The sequence below is a fragment of the Crassostrea angulata genome, chromosome 1, assembly GCF_025612915.1.
Source record: "Crassostrea angulata isolate pt1a10 chromosome 1, ASM2561291v2, whole genome shotgun sequence".
In the NCBI taxonomy this organism is placed as follows: domain Eukaryota; kingdom Metazoa; phylum Mollusca; class Bivalvia; order Ostreida; family Ostreidae; genus Magallana; species Magallana angulata.
In genome coordinates, this window is record NC_069111.1 from 17,366,461 (window position 1) to 17,388,897 (window position 22,437).

At 31.1% G+C, this 22,437-nt stretch overlaps 1 protein-coding gene across 1 annotated transcript; it reads right to left on the reverse strand.

Annotated features, from left to right (window-relative positions):
* Positions 1 to 6,384: 6,384 nt before the first annotated feature.
* Positions 6,385 to 10,301, reverse strand: LOC128158414 (protein PIF-like). The gene is made up of 6 exons (XM_052821218.1): positions 9,843 to 10,301; positions 9,074 to 9,613; positions 8,340 to 8,729; positions 7,832 to 8,194; positions 7,366 to 7,715; positions 6,385 to 7,076 (listed from the first exon to the last, which is right to left on the reverse strand). Exons 1-6 carry the CDS (start codon positions 9,922 to 9,924, stop codon positions 6,861 to 6,863), a joined length of 1,941 nt encoding a protein of 646 aa, XP_052677178.1. The 5' UTR covers positions 9,925 to 10,301; the 3' UTR covers positions 6,385 to 6,860.
* Positions 10,302 to 22,437: the final 12,136 nt, after the last annotated feature.

Here is a 22,437-nt window from a genome sequence, read left to right on the forward strand (position 1 = left end):
TAATAAAAAAGGAGGGATGTTGATTGAATCGTACTTTAACTCTCTCATTCATCTTAATATCTTAAATCTTTGGTGAAATAATTCGTAGAAAACACACAAGAATTTGAATAGTAAGTGCAGAATAGCCTTTTGTAAGGACGGCACAGATCTAGAATTGTACAGAATTGTCTTGTTTCCAATGAGATCGCTGAAATCGGTTTAAATGATGATACGTCCGACGCAAATTTTATAAAACAGGAAACACGTTAAAAATAAAACAGATTAACGAATTCTGTATATATCATTATATTTGTGTTCTTACTTACAGACTGATACTTTACTTTACTTTACCTATTATAAAAAATAAATATAAATAAATATATAGGTTTAAGACGAAGAAATTTCTTCCGAAATATTTTGTCAAATTGATGAAATTTCATACTTTAAACGAGTCTGGTAGAAATACTGTAAACGTATTATATTTGGCGTGTACGATTAGGGTGATAGGGGATTTTTTAGATGCCTTTTCCATTTAACTTTTAGAAACCTTTTACTTATAAACCTTTCTTCAAACAGGTAGGGTGTTCTTAGATGACTGCTTTTAATCTATATTTTAATCAAGATACTTTATACAGGGTTATTTTCGTCCCATGTAATTTCCGCCCTTCTAAACTTGCAAACAGTTTCGCTCTGTCGTGAATTCGCCTAGTCACAGTTGTTACTTAAGATACTTAATATTAGACAGTGAAAATCAACAGTCTCAAATTCTCCCGTTGACAACGAGGGTGAAATGATTGAAATTTAAACGGGGGCGAATAATCACTGTATACAGTATATATTACTTTCAACCCCCCCCCCCCCCCCCCCCCACCGAAAAAAACCCAAAACAAAACAATCAATCGATAAAACCAAAAACAGGAAAGGGATTTGGGGAGACCCTGGCCTCAAATGTTGATAATTCATGTCTTGTTAATTGTCTGTTAATTGACAATATCTTTCAAAACTATTATCATTTGAATCGCAGAAAATTAAGAATCGTTTTCATGTCATTGTCTACATTCTGTTAATATTGGAACAAAGAATGGATTCCGAACTTTTCTTCCTTCTTTAGACATGGACAAGGTTCATGTAATGTTATTTATACAGTAGATATTTTCATTTCAGTTGGTTCCTGTTTATAACTCATGGTCATATTTTTTTCTATAAATAATATAGTGATATGGTAAAAAATAGAATCAAGCCTTGTCTCAGCATCTGAAAGTGTCTAAATATCTATATGAAGCATGACTTATCATTCTGCAGATGTATGCGGGCATATCTACTGTACCCTGCCCCTGTATTCTATGAATATTTTAAGTTTACAAGAACATTGGAGTTAATTTCTATGCATTGTTTCGTTCAATTGATATGTACAATTGTGCCTCAATATCATCTACAATGCATTTAATTGTCATATATTTGGTTTCTTAAACCTCTTATATATGCCTCTTTCATATCAACTGTTTTTTTCTCTAAAATGTCATTATGTTATGAAGTGTATAGGCATTTGTTCTACTTTCATTAATATAAACTGTTATGAACAACTTGAACTATGCACATTCAGTGGTTAAGTATAACATGCGTACTTTTGGGTACATGTACTATGAATTGGAACATTGATCCACCACATACAATCATAGCCTCAAAGCAAAACAAAATACGATATGCGCATGCTTAGTACTCAGCGGAGATGTCTAAATTCTTTGACATTTAAACCCTAACTTACGCCTCTTTCAGAAACGCAACCTTGACCCGACTAAATATTGGCGTGACTTCGTTAGTGGGACTAACTTAGGCCCAGATTTACGCCTTTTTGAGAAACGGGCCCCTGATGGATACTTCTGATATATATGCACGCTTAAATTTACCAAAATTAACATACAGTTAAAAAATTGAGGATTTTTAAAGGGGCATGGTCACGATTTTGGTCCAAAAATATTTTTTTGATTTTATTATTTACAATGCTTCAATAAGGCATTTTCATTTTTAATAGGCAACCGAAATTTGAGTGTCATTTGTTGAGTTATAAGCGAGTTACGGAGCTTGAAGTTCTTTGTTATGTAAACAAAGCGTCTGTTTACATTTTGAACGATGAAGTCAAAATTCCAGGTTTAGACTTTAAATGAATCGGTTAAACATTAGAAACTGTTTATCTGTGCTAAAAATGAATAAAAAGATAGACAAATATGCTGGAAAAAGATTTTTTACTGTATATTGAACCTAAGTAAACAAAAACAGGGCACGAGCCTTGTTTACATTACAAAGAATTGTGAGCCCTGTATCTTGCTTATAACTCTACTGATGACTCTCAAATTTTATTTGTCATTATAAATGCAATTTTAAACCATTGTAAATAATTAAAACAGAAAAATAGAATTTGACCAAAATCGTGACCATGCCCCTTTAAATGCCTATAAATAATCTAAATCCGGAAAAATCGAACCGAACCTACTTGAATTGTGTCTATTTTAATCAGAGGGAGGAGACATATTTAAATCAACATTGCTCTGTTGGTGGATCGATTGGCGCGTTTGCTGAATTATACTTTATGCATTATTTTACGTCTGAAAAAAAATCGAATAAAGCTTTGAAGTTGCATATTACCATAGTGACCAAACAAACATTCCTGACCATACAAAGATGATTGAAAGCGATTTAAAACGTGTCAATGTTTTACAGTGAGCACATTTGACAAACGTTTACCTGAATAGAACCCACGTGATTGTTTGAAAAAATTTATTCCATGCGTGGGTTCAAACATGGGTCACGCAGGTAATAGCTTTCGCTTGCCATAGGAAAAACCTTGAAATTTTCATACGTTTAGTTACAATAGTTAAGAATTTTAAATTAATATACAAAACACTGTAGCTTTTTCGGTTGATTGCCGCATTTGTTATTTAAAAAAGAGTTCATTAAAGTTAACGTAGATCGCAAATAGATAACATGTATTCATTTACACATAAGCATTTGTGTTGATATAAAGATTCGACATTAAGCACAAAAAATTAAAAGATATCATGTAATATAGTTTATGTCTGCCTTCCCACGTTCATACAGCATATGTACAATAACAAGAAAGACTCTATTCGTTCATGAATAAATAGGTCATTAATTGAAGATTGCAACGCATTAACGTTGCACAAAACTTATTGTTATACTTTCATGTTAAATACTGAAATCTGATTGGTAAAGACGCAGTTAATAATATTTACTATTACCCTCAGCGTTAGCAACGCACTTGGCAACGGGTACATTAAAAAATGTTACATGCGCGAAAATTATGCGCGTACGGTTCGCTGTAGAATTCACGTTATTCCTATATAAAAGCAGTAAAATTTTCTTAAAAATTTTAAAAAAGACATTCAGTATAACAAAATAAATAGTGCCTGTTTGGGAGGATAACAGTTGAAATTGACACCCCTCGAAAACCATTGTCAACCTCCGCTTCGCGTCGGTTGACAATGGTTTTCTCGGGGTGTCAATTTCAACTGTTACCCTCCCAAACAGGCACTATTTATATAATGCCATAGTCAAGGTCACAACAAAATACATATAACTCAAGTGTTGTGACGAGTAGAAAGTTCGACTATCCTTCTGTTAATGACAAAAATTCAAAGAACTATATGTACATGTATACAAAAACATTAAAAATGTCACTAAGGTATCTGGAGACCTGTGACTTAGACCATTGACAGGTATAGATAGTTAAGTACCTATATAAGCAGTGATACACTTATTGATGAATTCATTTTCTAAATCATAAAGAAAATTGTATATTCGACTGTCTATGTACAGTATTAACGAAATATATGTTTTAACAACTCGTAAAAGGATTGTATCAAAGATAATAAGTAATTTATTTGATACATTCCCGTAAGTTTTTACTATATTCTTTTATAAAGGAAAACAATATCAATTTCGGGGTCGGTAGATAATTTTTTTTAATTGATGTTTTGTTACATTTTTTATTAAATTAAAATTGCGTTGTGCTCTGAAATAAGATATCCTCTTACATAACGCCATTTTAATTCTCTAAACAATTTCCCGATACATCATTCAAGATTTGAGAAGTATTATTAACATTATTATTTTTGCATCACATCTTAGATTTCTGTGGGAAATACAAGGGTCAATCAAAAAATACGAAGACATTTTCCATAGCCATTTTACTTAACGTCGTATTATTACCATAAAAATTGTTGATAATTTAGGAATATTTTCGAACAACTTGAAATTCAAGAAAGTTAATATATTCCTTTATTTCTGGAAATAAATAGAATCTAATCCTTCAAAAATGAGGTCATTGCACCCGGTCTAAATGTGTTATGTCAACAATTTTAAAATTATATAATGTCAAAAGTAATATCTAAATAATATAAATTAGATTAAGGTAACTCCGTACCTATAAAATTATGGGTTCAAAGTTAAAAAACTTAACTTTTTTTAACTTATTGGACTTGAATTTCATAAAAAATAAATAAAATATATATGTATCCATACTATTTAAGATGTAAGGTAATAAAAACCAAAGGCTGAAATTATCATCTGAAAATCACACTTTTTCTTGTTTAAGAATTAAATAAAAGTGGATGGATACTTGTATATATATTTAAATTTTATTGCTTACTATGCCAGAAAACTAAAATTAACTAAAAAAAAAAAGAAAAAAATGTTTACATAAGAAAAATTATAGCATTTAGATATATCACTTAGAGAAAAATAGAAAAGAGTTATTTCCCTTTGAATTATGTCGAATATAATGATGAAAAACGCTTATAAAATATCTCCAAGTAAACACTGATTTGAGTTTTTGATGTGCACCTATAATAACTTAGAAATTACAATTCTACTTGCAAGAATTTTAATGAATTCATGGTTTATGTAAAATGTATGACGTCACAGGAGGGTGGATTTACTTTAAAATCAAACAACATCGAAACCTAAAATTAGGCTTTGTCATGATATTCTATATTCAAGATTTTGACGGGGTATACACGTATTGTTTAGTTTAGCATCAATCAGTTACTAAACTTAAGATAGATAGTCCTCTTTAGAATTGACTAAAATCGTTGACATCGCCGGACGTCATGGACGTCATGGCGCAACGAGAAGTACATACAGTATGGATTTAACACGTGTAACGCCGATAAAAACTATGAAAATTATTTCTGTAACTATGCGTGTGTCATCTTGACGTCATGTTTTGATCGTAACCGTGCTCCGTGATGACAAAACAGGTTGTTTGAAAACTCGGATACCATTTTATTAAATGGACTGCAACTTCACACATAAAAAAAGTGTTGGTGCATAGATTTATCTTTTGAATATCACTTTCAGGAAAAATATTCCGGTATGATAGACGATAACTTTGTCCTTGTATTTTACGATTAACCCTCGTATTGCTTGTCACCATATCGGGCTCACTGTTCTCTGTGAGAGAATGCAACGTGAAGAAGACATTTTTGCAAATTTAAATTTCAATAGAAAAAGCCAGCCCGTACTAAACGTCTTTGTATAGACAGTTCAAGAACATTCTTGAGTAGCGCTAACCGATCCTCGGCCTCAAAAATGCATTGTTTATTCGTACATACATTATAAGAGGGTTGTTGGAAAAGTTCGCGGACAAAGTCATTTTCGGCAAAATTACTGTGTATTTTGTAGGATGACGTAGGCTTATTAAATGACTACTAATTGAAAATAAGTATGCAAAAAATTATATGATTTTATATGATTTTGCGTGCACACAAAATTTAATGACGACCCGATGCTCCAAGGTGTCCATTTATGCTAACGTTTTTAACTTATTTTTTTTCTAGCGTGGTCGTCCATATTCAGCGATAAAACGGTCAGATATTTGCTGAAAGTTATTTAAAAAGATAAAACAGAATTCCTGTTGATCTAACTACTGTAATGACCTCCCCATTTGTCTGTCTTTCTTTAATGCAAAATTAATGACAAATTTCAGGCAAGCATGTGTTGTGCTTTGACAGTCCTAGCCAGCTCACTAACATAACATAATTACCATCAAAATAAAAGGTATTTTCTAAAAGTAAAATTTACATGAATTATGCCTTTCAGTTTTGACTTCTTTCCAAAAATATTTACCCCTAAAGCAAAATAGATGCGAGTATGCACAAGCATGATACAGATTAGGAACCTTAACAGAGTCTTACAAATATCGATGTTATTAACAATGTGACTAAAGGTAAAATGCATGTAAGGAATTTTTGGATTTCCTTTTTGATGGGGATTTTTTCGAACAATTAAATAATTTGCCATCCTCTTTAAAAAAACATATATAAACACATTTTAGAGAAAATTTATTGTAAATACTTTATTAGTAATAACAAAATCAAAATTGCCATTTTCAGTTTTTACATAATTACACGAATACACTTACCCAAAATTTAGTGTCATTTCGTTTGCAAATAATTACCAAAGGATGTTAAATATATGCTTTTCTATTGAACTACAGATGTTAGAATAAAACAAATGCAGATCCTTATAAATCAAAGACTGCATCACATATAATACGTATTTTTAGGATTTACAATAATATATGGGTCGTTAATTCCAAAGCCATTTTAAATACATCAAAATAAAGATCAGTCAAAAGAAATCTTAGTAGGTCTTAATTTTAAACATGACTATATATCAGACAAAAAAATGAGCAACATATAACTTAAGCTTTAGGTGCCACTCAATGGCTACAAATATATATTATGCGTTCCATAACAATATAAATAATTCAAACATGTTTGAAATACATGAAACATGAATATAATAAAGTATGACTAATGTCAATATCACAGGAATGCTTGTGGATTTCAAGTTGTTTGTTCTCACTTATACATGGGTTTTTCTTCTTGACAATAGTAGATTGTGACGTAATCCATGAAGCCTTGGAAGTTCTGGAATCCTCTAACAGCTCCAATATTCAGACCCCCTTGCGCCATTTTGATTGGTCCGTAAGTCCATCTTTTACAGCTCTTGCCATTTATGTAGCCTTCCATAGTATTGAAGTCGTGGATAAAGTAGGCTTCATTCCAACACGATGGCTAAACATAGAAAAAAAATGCTTTAATAAAATTTTATCATACATATTGATATTTAAAAGTTTGCAGTTAAAATATTTTGCAATGTCATCAATGGAATTAAAGGTAAAAAAATAAATAAAAACATTCCAATGATAGACAATAATCTTCATACGCGAATTAATCTTCGTCAGTTTATCAACCGTTCCTTTCATTGCACTCTTACACATAATTTACGATGTTTTCCTTGTTATATTTTGATGGAAAAGATGGTTTATCTTGTAAATAGGATAAAACATCCTGAAGTTCTCACCTTTGCAGGTAAATGAAAAGTTGTAAATTTATTCTTCGCACTCTCTGCCATGAAGTTCACACCAGCTCGCCCTTTGACCATAAACATGGTCGGTTGTTCCCTCTCACAGTCGCCGTTACTTAATAGCCCCTGCATGTGTTTAGTCGGTGCATCTAGATAACGCATCTTAATTACAAAGGTAGACGCCGACTGCATTTCGGGGAATCTGGGAATAACTAACTTGGCGTTACCATCAAAGTAACCCAAACCATTTCCTAGCAACTGGACGTTGTGATTTTCTACAATCACCTGGTTTCCAGACTTATCCAAGCAGTTGTTGTCAAAAGGAATATGAACAACAGCTCTGCAAACTACAAGAAAAGAATTTCAGATATTAATATGTTTTTGACAAATTGATAAATTTAATTAATAAATATTTCAAGGCTTCACACAACACACATCTTACTGTACAAAAAATGAAATATACCTTTTTGTTTATCGTTATCCATCTCGTAACCTTTTCCATTGTGAAGTGGAATGCAATGGCAAGAATCACTGTCAAAAATATGTCCAGGTTTACAGCACTTTTTCACCCAACCATAACCATAGAAGAACTCCTCATACTTGTCTAGTTCGTCCCACGTCATTCTTTTATTACATTCTTCTTTTTTCTCAAGAGGACAAATATCTTTACAGTTGGACTGAGGAACGCAGCCTTTGAATGGAACATATCCTTGGCCCTCTGGGCAACACATTGGGACTGATTTACCATGACTACACACCCAATGGGCTTTGCAGTTCTCCATGTTACCAAATGGATAAGATACAATGCTTGGAATGGAACATTTATCTACGGGAAGAGAAAAAGATCGAATGTACTATATTTGAAGATATCGTTTTGCGTATTGAAACAGCGTTTCCCCATGTATAGGAAGATGTATTGAAATAATATGTCATAATCGAAGCATACTATCAAACACGAGTATTTTCATTACCTTTTGGACACTGTACTTCCGCAGACGCTCTACATTTAATTTCTTCTTGATCCCAGTACATTCCAAATGGACACTGTCTGTATTCTGCTTCAGTTTTACCATTTTTTCCAAAATAACACTCCACGTATTTGTCACAGTCTTCTGGATGCTTCAGAAATCCAACTCCCTTTTTCATTTTGCAGTAATTACATATTCTTGGATCAGGACCCGGTTTGGTTGTTGTCGGTGTTGTAGGAGTTGTTGTTGGTGTTGTAGTGGTGGTTGTTGGAGTTGTTGTCGTTGTAGGAGTAGTTGTCGTTGTTGTCGGTGTTGTTGTCGTTGTTGGTGCTGGTGTTGTTGTCGTCGTCGTTGTTGTGGTGGTGGTTGTTGTCGTGGTGGTGGTTGTTGTTGCTGAAGAAAAATCAAATAATTCATTAATTGCTTCATCGTAGTAGCTAGTTGGTCAAAATGAAGACCCAGCGTACCAATAGTGCACAATAAGCGAAAATGTCTACATAAAAAACATATCTTAAGGACAAAAATGTCAATAAAGTGTTTTTCTTTACACATTTTAAATCATTACACTATTTTAGTCGTCGTTGTTTTTGTCATCCCCTTTCAGGATGGAATGTTATTTTGTTACAGCTTTATTGCATGATTAGATTAGTGGGTATTTAGTATAGTAATGATACAAGTTTCACTGTAAAAAATACGCTAAATTTGAGATATTACATAAGGAAGTAAAAAATACTCACTCGGACAAACCAGCTTAACAATGGCTTCCAGATTCCTTGCCAACATGTCAAAAGATTCAACAGTGAGCACCTGAGATTTCTCTGATGCAATGTCTTCCAGTTCTTCAATGTCTGTTAAGTATGTGACACCTACAGAGTACATGTTGACGCCAAATTCTTTAGCAAGAGCTGCTTGTCTGGCCGTTTTTTGGGGATGTTTGGAAATTCCATCTGTCACAACAATTCCAATCAACGGGACGTCGATTCGTGCCACCTCAAACAGTTTCCTCATTTTCTCTATCCCAAGGTCCGTGTTTGTTCCGTCCCTCGGGTGGGGCATATTTCGGGCCTGGTTTTTCAGATAATCCTTATCAGACGATAGAGGGACTTCGAGGGCTATGTCCCTACTGTAGACTACAATACCCATTCGACCATTCCCGTCCCCAATATTAAGACGATCTACCATTCCTTCCATGGCAAGTCGTAGAGTTTCGTAGTCAACTTTGTTGATACTATCGGACCCGTCAATGACAAAAATGATGTCAAACAGTTCTTTACATTCTGTTTTAAAAAAAAGTAAAGAATAAAAATGCAACATCCATAAAAAAAAATCAGCCGTAGCTATATGACAGAAATAAATCATAAACGTATTTTAAAAGTTTGTCAATCTTTTTTTTTCAATTTTCTCTTATTAAATGATTTTTTTCTTATCAGTCTAACGTTATATTAATTTTTTTCTTTATCAAATATCATGTATTAAACAATGAAAATGTTTAGTAAAAAAACTTACGTTTTTCCTGGTCGCCGTTGACAATGATATTAAGTTGTAAAACCAAGTAGAAAGTAGCAAACAATTTAAATAATTGTAACATTTTGTTACTTTTTTTACTGAAAAAATAAGAGCAGTTTTTGGTAGAAAAGATTTGTCCGATAGTGAAACCTGCATAAGCCCTCCTCTTTATATAGTATTTCTTATTGAGTAGAAATCAATTAAGGGGGTCAAAAATCAGGTTTTTTAAAAAGTTCAGTCATGTGATTTACATGTATGTGATAGGTTATTTTGCTAAAAATATACATGTATACATCAGTGACGTAACGATGGAAAAATTACAGGTACATTAGAATATTCGAAAAAGTAATATATCAATTTTATGTGCGTTTCAATAAAACCTCCTCTTATTTGATTCTTGTCTCCGTACAAGCATTTCTCATCTATCAATCATTCCACTTGGTACCTCATTTTGTAAAAGGCACAACCCTTATCTGAATTGTTAACTTCTAAAAAAATTGTACCGTGAGTGGATATCACTCAAAATGTCGAAAATATTGGGGATTTTTTCGACCAAAATGCCGAACTATCCGACAAAAAATGAGAGCATCGAGTTAACATATTATTTAGGATTTCATCAGTTACATTCACTATATAAAGAATATATAAATATGCCTAAATTTTCATGCAAGTGTTTGATAAAAGGATAGTTTAAAACCGGTTCCATTTCATTGTATTTAAAATTCCGATTTTGTTTTAGCTTTATGTAAAACTTGATCATAGTTATCAAAATCAATGTCTCTATTTATTTATATAAAGTTAATGTTGAACAAGAGACAAAAAAGACAATTGCTTTATCAACTGAATATAGGGATCATTTACCTGTCATTGTATTTACCTGTACTTTTATTGATGTTTTACGGTAATTTTTTGTGGTTTTCTTACCATCACTTCCTAACTATTGATTTATATACATATAGATTTTTCTCGCGTCAATACATCTTTTATATTTACAAATTATTATAATCTATAACAAAGTGAGTAGCAATCTTTTTTTAAATAAGAATTTTAGCTCGTTTACATTAAAAGAAAAGCATCATCCAAAAATTTAATAAAGCATCTTATTGGCAAATACATTTATACGTCGGACCAGTAAATCAGTAATTAAGTGAATTGAATAAAATGTAAACCTTGCCATTTATATCACTGTTTCGAAAAAAGCTCATAATTTTTCTTTAAAAAACTGTAAGGCTATTTAAATGTGTTTGCTGAACTTCTCATAAACACGAAACTACCAATTGGTTATAGATTTCTTACTCGCTAATTGCAACAACAACAAAAAAAAACAAACATTTATTTACCTTTATTTCAATGAACAAATCAGATGGTTTAAAAAGAGTTATGGGAACATTTTTTCACATTCTGTCAATAATGATAATATGGAAGTTGTGGTCAAAATATAAAATATTGAAGGGAAACATTATGTATCTTGTACAGTTAGTTTTTTAAAAATAAAGTTTTACCCGAGCAAATAAAAAATTGACTGCTCATTTCTTTTGTATTATATTATTTATTATGCTTATACTTCAGCTAGACTTTAAGGCCATTCTGTATTTTCGATGTGAATGTTCATATTGTCAGTTGCATAAAATATACTTGTGTGAAATTCAAAGAGCATCTTTGTGCTTATATAACAAAGGGCAAGACTGGGAAAACATTGCAATAATCCCGAGCGACGAAACAAAAATAATTTCTTGATTTCTTTAGTGGGGGAGTTTGACCACTTGTTATATGTTTATGGTAATGGATGTGTGGTTATGTGTCAGTCAGCTATTCAAACTAGGAAGGAAATTCTCATCGCCGGAACGAAATAGATGAGAAACGTGACGATTTTATCCACAGATTTCTTTTAATTCTATATGTCAAATTTTTTTTTATCTGTTCAACTAAATAAAACCATAATGAATAGTCTTTACATGAACTGTTCCATCATGAGTATTTAAATATAACCTAGTTTTTGCCTTGATGTGTGTCCGCTTAATTTTACAGTGTAACGCCCTGTCAACCCTTAAAAAAGGGTTTGTAAGCAAATTAAAGATTTATGTCATAGCACAAACTTCTGGAATTGTGTGAAGGCGATTAAAAATTCTTTAAAAAATTATGTGAAATTGTATTTATAAAAACAACCCGAGAATAACCCTAGTATATATTCGGTTTCTCTTTGTTGTGTTGACGACCATGCTGTATTCACGAATCCCGCTTTTCCGGGTTTTGTGTGTGTGTATGTATTATTGAGAACTCTGATAATCGGAGGCACCTGACGTTACTAATTTTTTTTCTCTATTAAAAAAAAATCCATACCTAAGTACAATGTAGTAAGTATAATTTTTCATCAGGACAAATATGTAAAACGGCATGTGCGTGTGGTGATGAAATCATTAAATGCTCTAGAAGCAATAAAACGGAGCTTTGGCTTTGAGGATATCTTCAAAATCTGTCATATAAATCGCCATATTTCTAATCTCTCTGTTTACTTTTTCTTTTTGAACCCCTTTTATTACGATTTATTGATTTAGAGATTTATTGTTTCATGGTCTAAAGTATACATGTATGATTATATTAAATGAAAAATGTTTTGAAGAATTAAAAAAATTGTCAATGAAATCTTATTTTGATTTATTTTTTGGTCTGTTTCAAAATAATTTTTGTTTGATACCTATAGAGACATTTTTGGTTCCTGTGTATAAAACCAGGAACCAATCCCTGTTCAGCTTCTATAGGTATTAAACCACTTCCTGCTCTTTGGAATGCGATTTTTTCACAAATAACGTCAGTCAATAATGATTTACATAACTGGAAATAAAGCTGACAATTTCCAGAAAATCCTTAGCTTGAAAGTCCCTGTTATACATTGCCTTGTCAATATGTAAAAACGCCTGATTTTATACTTTTAAATGAAAATGCATCTTTATAGATAATGGATGCAGAGACAAGTTTTGTTGAATAAAAGATTTTCCTAACAATTTCATCACAAAAGATTTCATGTCTTAGTGATATCGGTTTGATTGCCTACAAAAAGAAAGTTATTTATTCGTAAGATCATCATACTCTAGAACAAAATCATAGCAATTAGAATTAAAAAAGAAAATTACATTGTTTATTTCATCAATCATTAGTAAAAAAAAAATAGTTTATATCTTCTATCAAAACAAAATCTCTAACACATAATCAAGCATTTTATAACTTCAAGAATATGTTAACTTTATTTCTGTAATAATGTAATCAAAAATATATTTATATTACCTCTAATTTGTTTTCCCCTATAAATTGACATATATTAGTATATGTCCTTGGTATGTTAAATGTTCTGTTGTCACTTTAGTACAGGGAAATTGATTTATGATTTTATTAAAGCAAATGTCAATACTTGCCAAACTTCTTTGGAAGCGGAACGAAGAAGGCTGAATAACATCAACTGATCCATCCTATATCATCTTAAAAAATGTTACTGGAATTTGTATCCAAAACTGAGACAGATTAGTTTTTTCACTAAAATTATATTATTATATTTGATTTCACATATTAGTGCATTTTAAGAACCCACCACGTCCTATAATTAACAAATACATGTATTTTGAATCTCTATATTTAATTTACTTATAAATGACTTATAAATGGAAGTCAATTATAAATTAGGTTAAAATCAATAATGTATGTTTGATCATTATCAACACTTTTTCTTAATTTACCTAAAAAGTGGCTTTTTATCTTTTATACAAGATTGTATGACGTCTGTAACATTTTTTTATCTCGAATAAAGGAATTCCAATATCATATTTCAGTACTAGTATTTATGCATAAAATGCGCGTGTCGATGCACATGTATTTTCAAATATTTATAAAGTTTACAAAAATGTTTTCATTTGCGATTCCAGTTCATTTATCAAGCGATTAAAAAAAAGATAAATATATACACGAATTCATTACATGAGCTATAAATTACGCCTTTTGTTAAATATTTAATCAGATCAAATGGTAATAAACAAAAACAGCGTGAAAATGATTGAATGGCTTCACAACATGACAATACGTAGGAATGATATTGGCAAATTTTATAAATTAACATCATTCTTGTTGTTATTATGAAGTCCATTTTTCTTCGTTGTTTTAGATTTCATACGATATATTAACGATGTATTATAAAGTGGCTGCCATGGAAACATGGAAAAATTGCGTAAAAGATTGTTTTTAAAAAACAAACACTTATTGTAAGATATTTATCATTTATTAATTATATGTGTATGAACAAATATACTAGCGGAAAAAAAGAAACTGTGCATTATTAAATATGAAAAACATTCAAAAATTACAATGACAAATTTTATTTTTTGTAATACCGTTAACACATGAATTCGTAACAACATCTCATAACACATTAATGTCAACGTCGAATAACGTCAATTTCAGCACACTCGAAAGTCAGTTATTTGAAATTGAATTAACAAAATTAATAACGAGTGTGACCACCATTTGCGTTCACGCATGCTTGACAGCGACGCCTCATTGATGCCACTAAAGTGTTCAGAAATGCTTGAGGGATGTTGTTCCAGATGTTGGTTAAAGCCTGGCCTATATCAGCCAATGTCACTGGCTGATTTGGTAAACGGCGTAAACGTCTTTCCATTTCATCTCAGACGTGCTCGATCGGCGACAAATCGGGGGAAACAGCTGGCCAAGGCAAGACATCGTCATTCTCTTGAACAAACAAGTCCCTGACTACACATGCAACGTGTGGCCTTGCGTTGTCTTGCTGCAGAGTGATGTGATTTTAATGTCTCTGTATGAAGGGTATCACATGACGCTGAATAATTTCATCTCGATAGCGTACGCCGGTGAGATTTCCATTGACAATATGTAGAGGGGTCCTTCCACGTGCTGATATTCCACCACACACCATAACGCTACCTCCAGCAAATTGTCGACGTTGCACAACACAAGCGTCCTGGTAACGCTCCCCAACGCGACGATACACCCTACAACGGCCGTCACTGCTATCCAAATGAAATCTGGATTCATCAGTTGAAGCAGTACTGGGCGCACCGCTGGACGTCTTGGTCTGATGTTTTGCTCGCGCAGACGATAACGCACAGTTCTTGGACTAATTGGTCGAAGCCCTGGAATGCTACGGCAGTCAAACTTGCTGTCTGGAAACGATTTCTCAGATGCACAAGTCTAATGTGGTTGTCCTGTTGACGTGACGTCACACGAGGTCGCCCAGAGCGCGGTCGATCCTGAGTGTTGCCAGATTGTTGAAAACGTCTCCATAATGACTGGATGGTGTTCCGATGAACTCCAAAGTGTCTTGCTACAGTATTTTGTGCCATTCCAGCTTGCAGCATCCCAACAGCACGATTACGTTGGTTTCGTTGAGTCGTGTCATGACATATGGTAAATTTTGTTGAAACTAAAGTGATTTCCTTAACAAAAAAAGTTTAAACAAATCCTTTACAGTTCTAATTCCAAACAGTATTGGCCCGTAAAACTCGTGCGTACAAATTCTTCAATAAACAACAGGCGCTCACTTACCATGAAAAAGTCCGTGCACCCGGACGGTTACCATCCGATATTGTCAAAAACATTACCATTATCGATTGTTTAAATTTTATAAATACAAACAATAGATGTAGAAAAACTATACTAAATTTTATAATGCACAGTTTTTCCACTAGTATAGTTTATGAATTATTGAGATGGGATATATTATAGTCATTTTAGCAAATCTCATAAAAGCATTCTACATTTAAACCGCTTTCTGCAATTTAGTTCATTGTTTCTTCAATATACTTAAAATGTCTACACTTAATTATGTAATATCAGCTGACTGATATAAAATAATGGCTCATAAATGGTGTACGTTTGATGAATATGCATAAAAGTACTTGTATAGTAATAATCACACAAAGTTTATGAATGATTAAAAAGGGTCATAATATCGTAAAACAGAGGGAAAACATTGAAGAATTTCGCAAACATTGACAATGTATGGGTATGTTTTTCCTGTCTGCGATACAATCATAGAACATGTTTTTAAATTTCGACAAACTATCTTTAAATAGCTGATTATTTTTACAAGTAAAAAGTGTGAAAATTGTAAAAAAAGAAATAATCGTATTTGATTGTTATCTGTTGGAAAAATCACAGTGACATAAATATATTTTGAATGCTGTCATAGTTCTGACAACAAGATCTGACAAGATAACATAAAGATCCGACAAGTCGACATAATCATCAGACAGGCGGTGAAAATACTGCAAGCATGTGTTCCTGTATAAATACAGATGACACTTTTGTTCAGATACGATTCACTAGTATACAACTATACAACAAATAAATCCACGAAATGTTTGTTCAAACATATGCTACATTTGCAGATATAAATTTCACTATTTCTATATAATAATAACATATTTTTGAAAAAAAATATTAAACACCATATAAAAAATGTAGTTAATTATTTCCTGATTAATATCTTTCTTTATCATAACTGATATTTCCATATAAGATGCATGTAAATATTAGGGTTTTTATATAGAATTGCATTTGAATAAATTTACGCGTAAATGAATCAATTATCATGTTGTTATTTATTCATGTTTGTAAATATACGCTGCATATGCTTTTTGTTATTGAATTAACATATGCAAATGAGCAAATAAAACCGATCGTTTGTTCAGTCTTAGCAGCAATATTAATTTACGTTATGTGGAGATGAAAGTGATGCTATACTTTTATTAATTTCTCGAATAATTGATTGAATCTTGATAAGTACCGTTGCAAACATGTTCATCCGCTTTTTTTTCTCATAAAAAATATTTCATATTTTAATTGACAATCGCCGATACAGGAAGCTTAACGATCATTGAAGTTTGATTTGTTATTTGTTATAACCATTGATCAATAACTAAAGAAATGATTGTTTTTTACTTTAAAATACTAGATATGTGCTTTCAGAAGAAAAAAAATGACGTTAAAGGCGCAAATCAAAGTATTCAATGGAAAACAAGCACTCCTTAATTATCGATTAATTTTGTCAAATTCCATGTCAAAGTTTAACGATCGTCTTACTACCTGTGCCGGCGATTGTCAACAAAAAATGAATTATTATTTATGATAAGACAAGAGGATGTGGTACAGACTGGAGACATATTGTTGACGAAACGTCTGCTCTTTGATTTCAAACCACAGACAGTGTTGATTGCATGAAATATCACCGCTGGTTGTATGCGGAAGGAACTTTACGCCAAGTATTTCTATGATGTTGATAAAGCCTTTTCCATTATTGATATTAACACTTGCTTTCCTTCAATGCTATTTTACCATTGCGTAATAAAGGGGCATGGTCAAGATTTTGGTCAAATTTTATTTTTCTGTTTTTATTATTTGCAATGCTTTAGGAATGCATTGAAGTTTTGGTGCCAGTCGTTGAGTTTTAAGCAAGATACAAGGCTCACAATTTTTCGTCATGTAAACAAGGCTCGTGCCCTGTTTTTGGTTTACATAGGTCGAATATACCGGTAAAAAATCTTTTTCAAGCTGGTTTATCTTATTCATTTTAAGCATAAATAAACAGTTCCTAACGATTAATACATTCATTTTTGGTCTAAAACTTTAATTTTCAATTCAACACTCAAAATGTAAACAAACGCTTTGTTTACTTAGCGAAGAATTGTAAGCTCTGTAACTCGTTTATAACTCATCAAATGACACTCAAATTTTGGTTTGATAATTTGTTAATAAAAATGCCTTACTGAAGCATTGTAAACATTAAAATCGAAAAAATAATTTTTGACCAAAATCGTGACCATGTCCCTTTAATGTCCACCTTGTTAAAAGTCCATATGATTTTTTGAAACTTTGTTGTTGTTGACAAAAAGATATATGTGCATATTTGTATGAAAATTTGATGTGATGGGTTTTTTATAGAAGTTTTACCCTTCTATCAAATAAGTTCGTGTTTTCAAAGCATACCCTACCGTTCATTATGTGTATCATTGTCAAGTAATGTGGGAGGGTAGACTATGTCAGCTTGCTCACTTCTTCTTTCATTATCTTGTGATGAGTTTAATCATTTAAACTCAAATTAACCTTGTTTTGAAACAAAATATTTTCCTTTTCTTTAAAAACTGATCATGTATTTTTTAATGTTTTGTGAGTGCATTTTATTGTGGTGTTTTTTTTTACTTTCTAACTTATGATATAATTTTATCTAAAAGTTTGATTTAATTAATTTTTATTTTTCAAAATCGTTCCGATGAAAATGTATAAAATTAAAAGAAATGAAATTTATTAATTCACATTAAAATACAACTTCTTTAATCATCACTTCACTTTTTCTATCTGTTGCAAGTGTCAATCATTCAAAGATGTGTTTTATGATTATTTGTGGTAACTTGGAATAAATTGCCCTCGATCCTAAAATGATAAGCAAACACTTTTTTAAAAATGATTTAATATTTAATTTCTGGTTCACCGTTTTATCTTTCTGCGAAAAATATTACAAAAACGAAGCGTATAAATAACTTAAAAATTAAAATTTCAAACATTTCATCATGAATTAACCTTTTCCGTGATATCGCCTCTCTACATTTACGCAGGATAAATACACTGTGAACATGCAATATAAATTTGTTCACTTGGTACGCAGTATCTTGAACGCTTTTTAAGACAAACATTTTTTCTTCCGTCTACAATTTTCAACAAATTTAAAATAGCATTTCAACCTTCAAAAGAATATTAATTTTGCTTACTTTCTATGTAAATTCAAAGCCACGCCTTCATGGTATCATAAAACTTGTGAAACTTCGTAATGTTTAAACAATTTGTCTTTCGTAATAAAACAAAGAAAACTTTGATCACATCGTAAAACCATGATAATTTACATACTAGTAGTTCATTATACATGAAAGATTAATAGACACTGTGACTGTCTGTGTGAAAAACTATATGATATACTTTTCCCATGTTTTATATGAATTCTAATACGAACGCTTAAACAACAATTAATAAAAACTTAATTATTTTATTTAAATTTGATTGTATCTGCAAGAAATATATTATAACAATGCAGGTTACAACATGAGTAACAATGCAGGTTACAACATGAGTAAAAACAAACAAATAGTTCTCCAATTTGAAAACGTTTAATATGCTGAAATGTTTTGTTTTGAGGAAGCAAAGAGCTATTATTTACAAGCATATTCTCAAATAGACATTTTCACTAAGCAAGATTCATGGATTAATTATTTTAGCAACAATGGGGTTTATCATTATTTGTCATTTTGAAAATCGCACTTTATTATTAAAGCAATGTCAGTACATTGTAAGAAATAACAAAATATAGTCTTTGTCATACCAAAGACCTTATAGCTGTTAGTTTGTAGTTTTCATTGCATAATCATTTTCATTTTAGGTATCCGATCCATAATAGGACCTAATTTTCATACTTTGAATATTTATCATGTATTAAATACTCTGATATGAATTTGAGGCAGTTTAGAGTAGAAAAAGATTTACCAAGAGAATTTCTCAAAAATGTTATCACTGTAATAAGCAGTAATTAATTAATAAAATTTGCATTAAGGTCCATGGGGACAATCACATTTTTTACAATAAAAAAAAAATTAATACTATAAGAATATCAATAAATACTCTGGTGGATAAATGTAATTAATCATTAAAAATGAAAAACCATTGAAAACCAATTTTACACCGTACAGATTTTTTATAAATTTATTTTTACATATCAAATGCATAGGGGCAACTCTTCAAAAACAGGGAAAGGAAATTGATTTATAACATTCCGCTCTTACATACTCATACATATTTGTTATGCATCCAGATTAATTAATTCTTGGGCTATTATGGATAAATGTATAAATCTTGTAGAATCTTATCATATTGTAAAAATAAATAGGCATATGGGGTATATTTGGAAGTCAAAATGATAACTTCAAATTTAAAGCCAAGCCTAATGTTTTATACTGATGAAACTTCGTGAGATTTTGTTAAAATCGACTTTTTTTTATATTAAAAAAAAAAAACCAAAAAAAAAAACAAAAAACCGGTTAAATTGATCGCATCGTGAAAGTATTTCCATTTGCTTATTTCAAATACACATGAAATGTCCGAAAATAAATAGACACCATCTGTTATACATTAAAGATCCTTGCCCTCGAGAATATGTGGACATTCTTTTTATAAGTAAATAAAAGTGGTGTGAACATGTACATGTAAGGCATTTAATATTTTGTTAATTATTGTATTCTTTCTTACGATGTGTCATTGCCATGCCCTAAGATTTATATCTTTCACGAATGTTTAATAAACACGTGAAAGATAAATTTTGTTTTAAAAGCAAGCATGTAAATGGACTTGGATGAAAATATATTGGCTCTTTCATAAGCGATTTAAAAGTTGGTGTCAATGTTCCCTAAGAGAGAAGAAGGAGGTTAAAACAATAAATTAACTTCTTTTGGCATTAAATCTTTCCATTCTTATTCATGTTAGTATTTGAGTTTTCGTTAACGAAATTATGAAACAAAATTTAGTAAATATTATTGAAATTAATTTATTTTTTAAAAATTATATTAACACAACTAAGGTCGCAGTAAAATGCCGTTTGCATCATTTACCAGCAATTAAAGTAAACTTCGAAAATATGAATAAAACACTGTAATTTTGCAAGAACTATATTATTTGAATCATTTTTTTTTTATTTCAAAACAGGGAGAGACTGAGGATGGTAGAAATAGTATAATCTATTATAGATTGAAAGAATTTACTTTAGGAAAGATGTATAATTCTGTATGTGAAACTTGAAAAGAAAAACAATTTTCACTGAATTGCCATGATTTGAATGGGTTTTTTTAAAATCAGTAGTCAAACTGATACTAGATACACTGAAAAGTTACTTTTTGTTGTTGTTGTGATTCATCACTTGCCATAAACTTGCTGAACTCCATATTAGCATGCACTGTCAGAAAAGAAATAAAGATACATCTTTTTTTGTATTAAGTAACAAAAAGAAATTATGAAGTTTTATTGAGTTTTATTAAGTGTTTGCCGTAATATTTTATTAATACAAACTACGATATACTGAAGTTGAATTATTTTTGGGTTTTGTTTTTTTTTTGTTGATTCATACTTTCTATATTTTGTGCACATGCATAAGGTTCGTTTGAAAGTCACAGTGACAACTTTAGAAAATACCAATTTAAAGCCACGCCCGTTATTTGAATACTTATGAAACTTCGTAAGATTTAAAAAAAAAATCACTGGGTGATGAACTGCATCGAAATGGATTGCATCGTGAAAGCAAAGCAATTCACACACCTCAAACACATACGAAATGTCCAAAAATAAATTGACCCAATCTGTTAAAAATCTCATATGTAAAACTGTATACATATATTTTCAATCACGTGTCTATAAAGAATTTTTGTGATGGATAATGGCATGTGGTGCATAAATGCCATTACTATATTGTGTTAGGTAGCGCTCCCCCTGCTTGAGGCAGGGAGGGGGTCCCTTTGCCGGTTTTCTACCTTTCTTGAATATTTGATAATTTCACTGAAGAACGTAATATCAGTCTATGACAAGCATTTTTTTTTCTTATACAGCATGCATAGATATACACGTACCTCAAAATTTCCTTGGTTTCAATGGCATTATAAAAAAAATTTACAGTTAGTCTTAATGACCGCAAAGATAGGATAAGATAGAAGATTAAACGATGGATTAACTTATTTTGAAATACATTGTAGATATGAAATCTTTCAATGAAATTTAATAACATGTATATCATCTTACGGTAGCAGGTTGGCGGCTTTATCTAACACTTTTCCAGAAGTATTAGAAAACATACAAAATTTAAACTCAAATGTTTTACGGTAAGAATGCAAGAAAATATATAAGTAAAGAAGTATAAAAGCTTGACTTTCATGAAGAAGCGATTGAGGATTGTAGAAGATGAAGATGTTATATCAACAGGGAACTCATTTTGGAAAGTTTTTTTTTTTGTCTTTTTTCGAAATTTAAATAATTTAAACTGAAGTCCCTTGAGTTTTTTTCCTTGTTTATTCATTTTTTCTCGAACAAACACATTGTCAATCGGATATTTGGGTTAAGCAAAACTTCATTGTCATGGAATATTGCACTGTTTGTCATTTTAAAAAAATGTTTTCCATATTTGCATGTCAGTAATGAAATACACACCTTGAGTTATCAAATAATTCAAGGCAATGAAGTTTTTTTAATGCAACCTGATTGTCATAATATTATGAAAATAAATATCACTTTGTTGAAAAATGTATAAATATTGTTCGTGTACTTATGTTTTATTTGTGTTATTTAATGTCTTATATGAGCATTCGGAAACAAAAGAATTTACATGTCATATTTATAACCAAATGTAAAAATGCAAATTCAAGGCCAAACCTGTTGTTTTATACATAAATTATAGTTACGAAACTTCGTGCTGCCGATACAATCTGTCTTTCGTAATGTAAAACAGAGAAATGTATCCTACATTTCTAAACACACGAAATATCCAAAAATA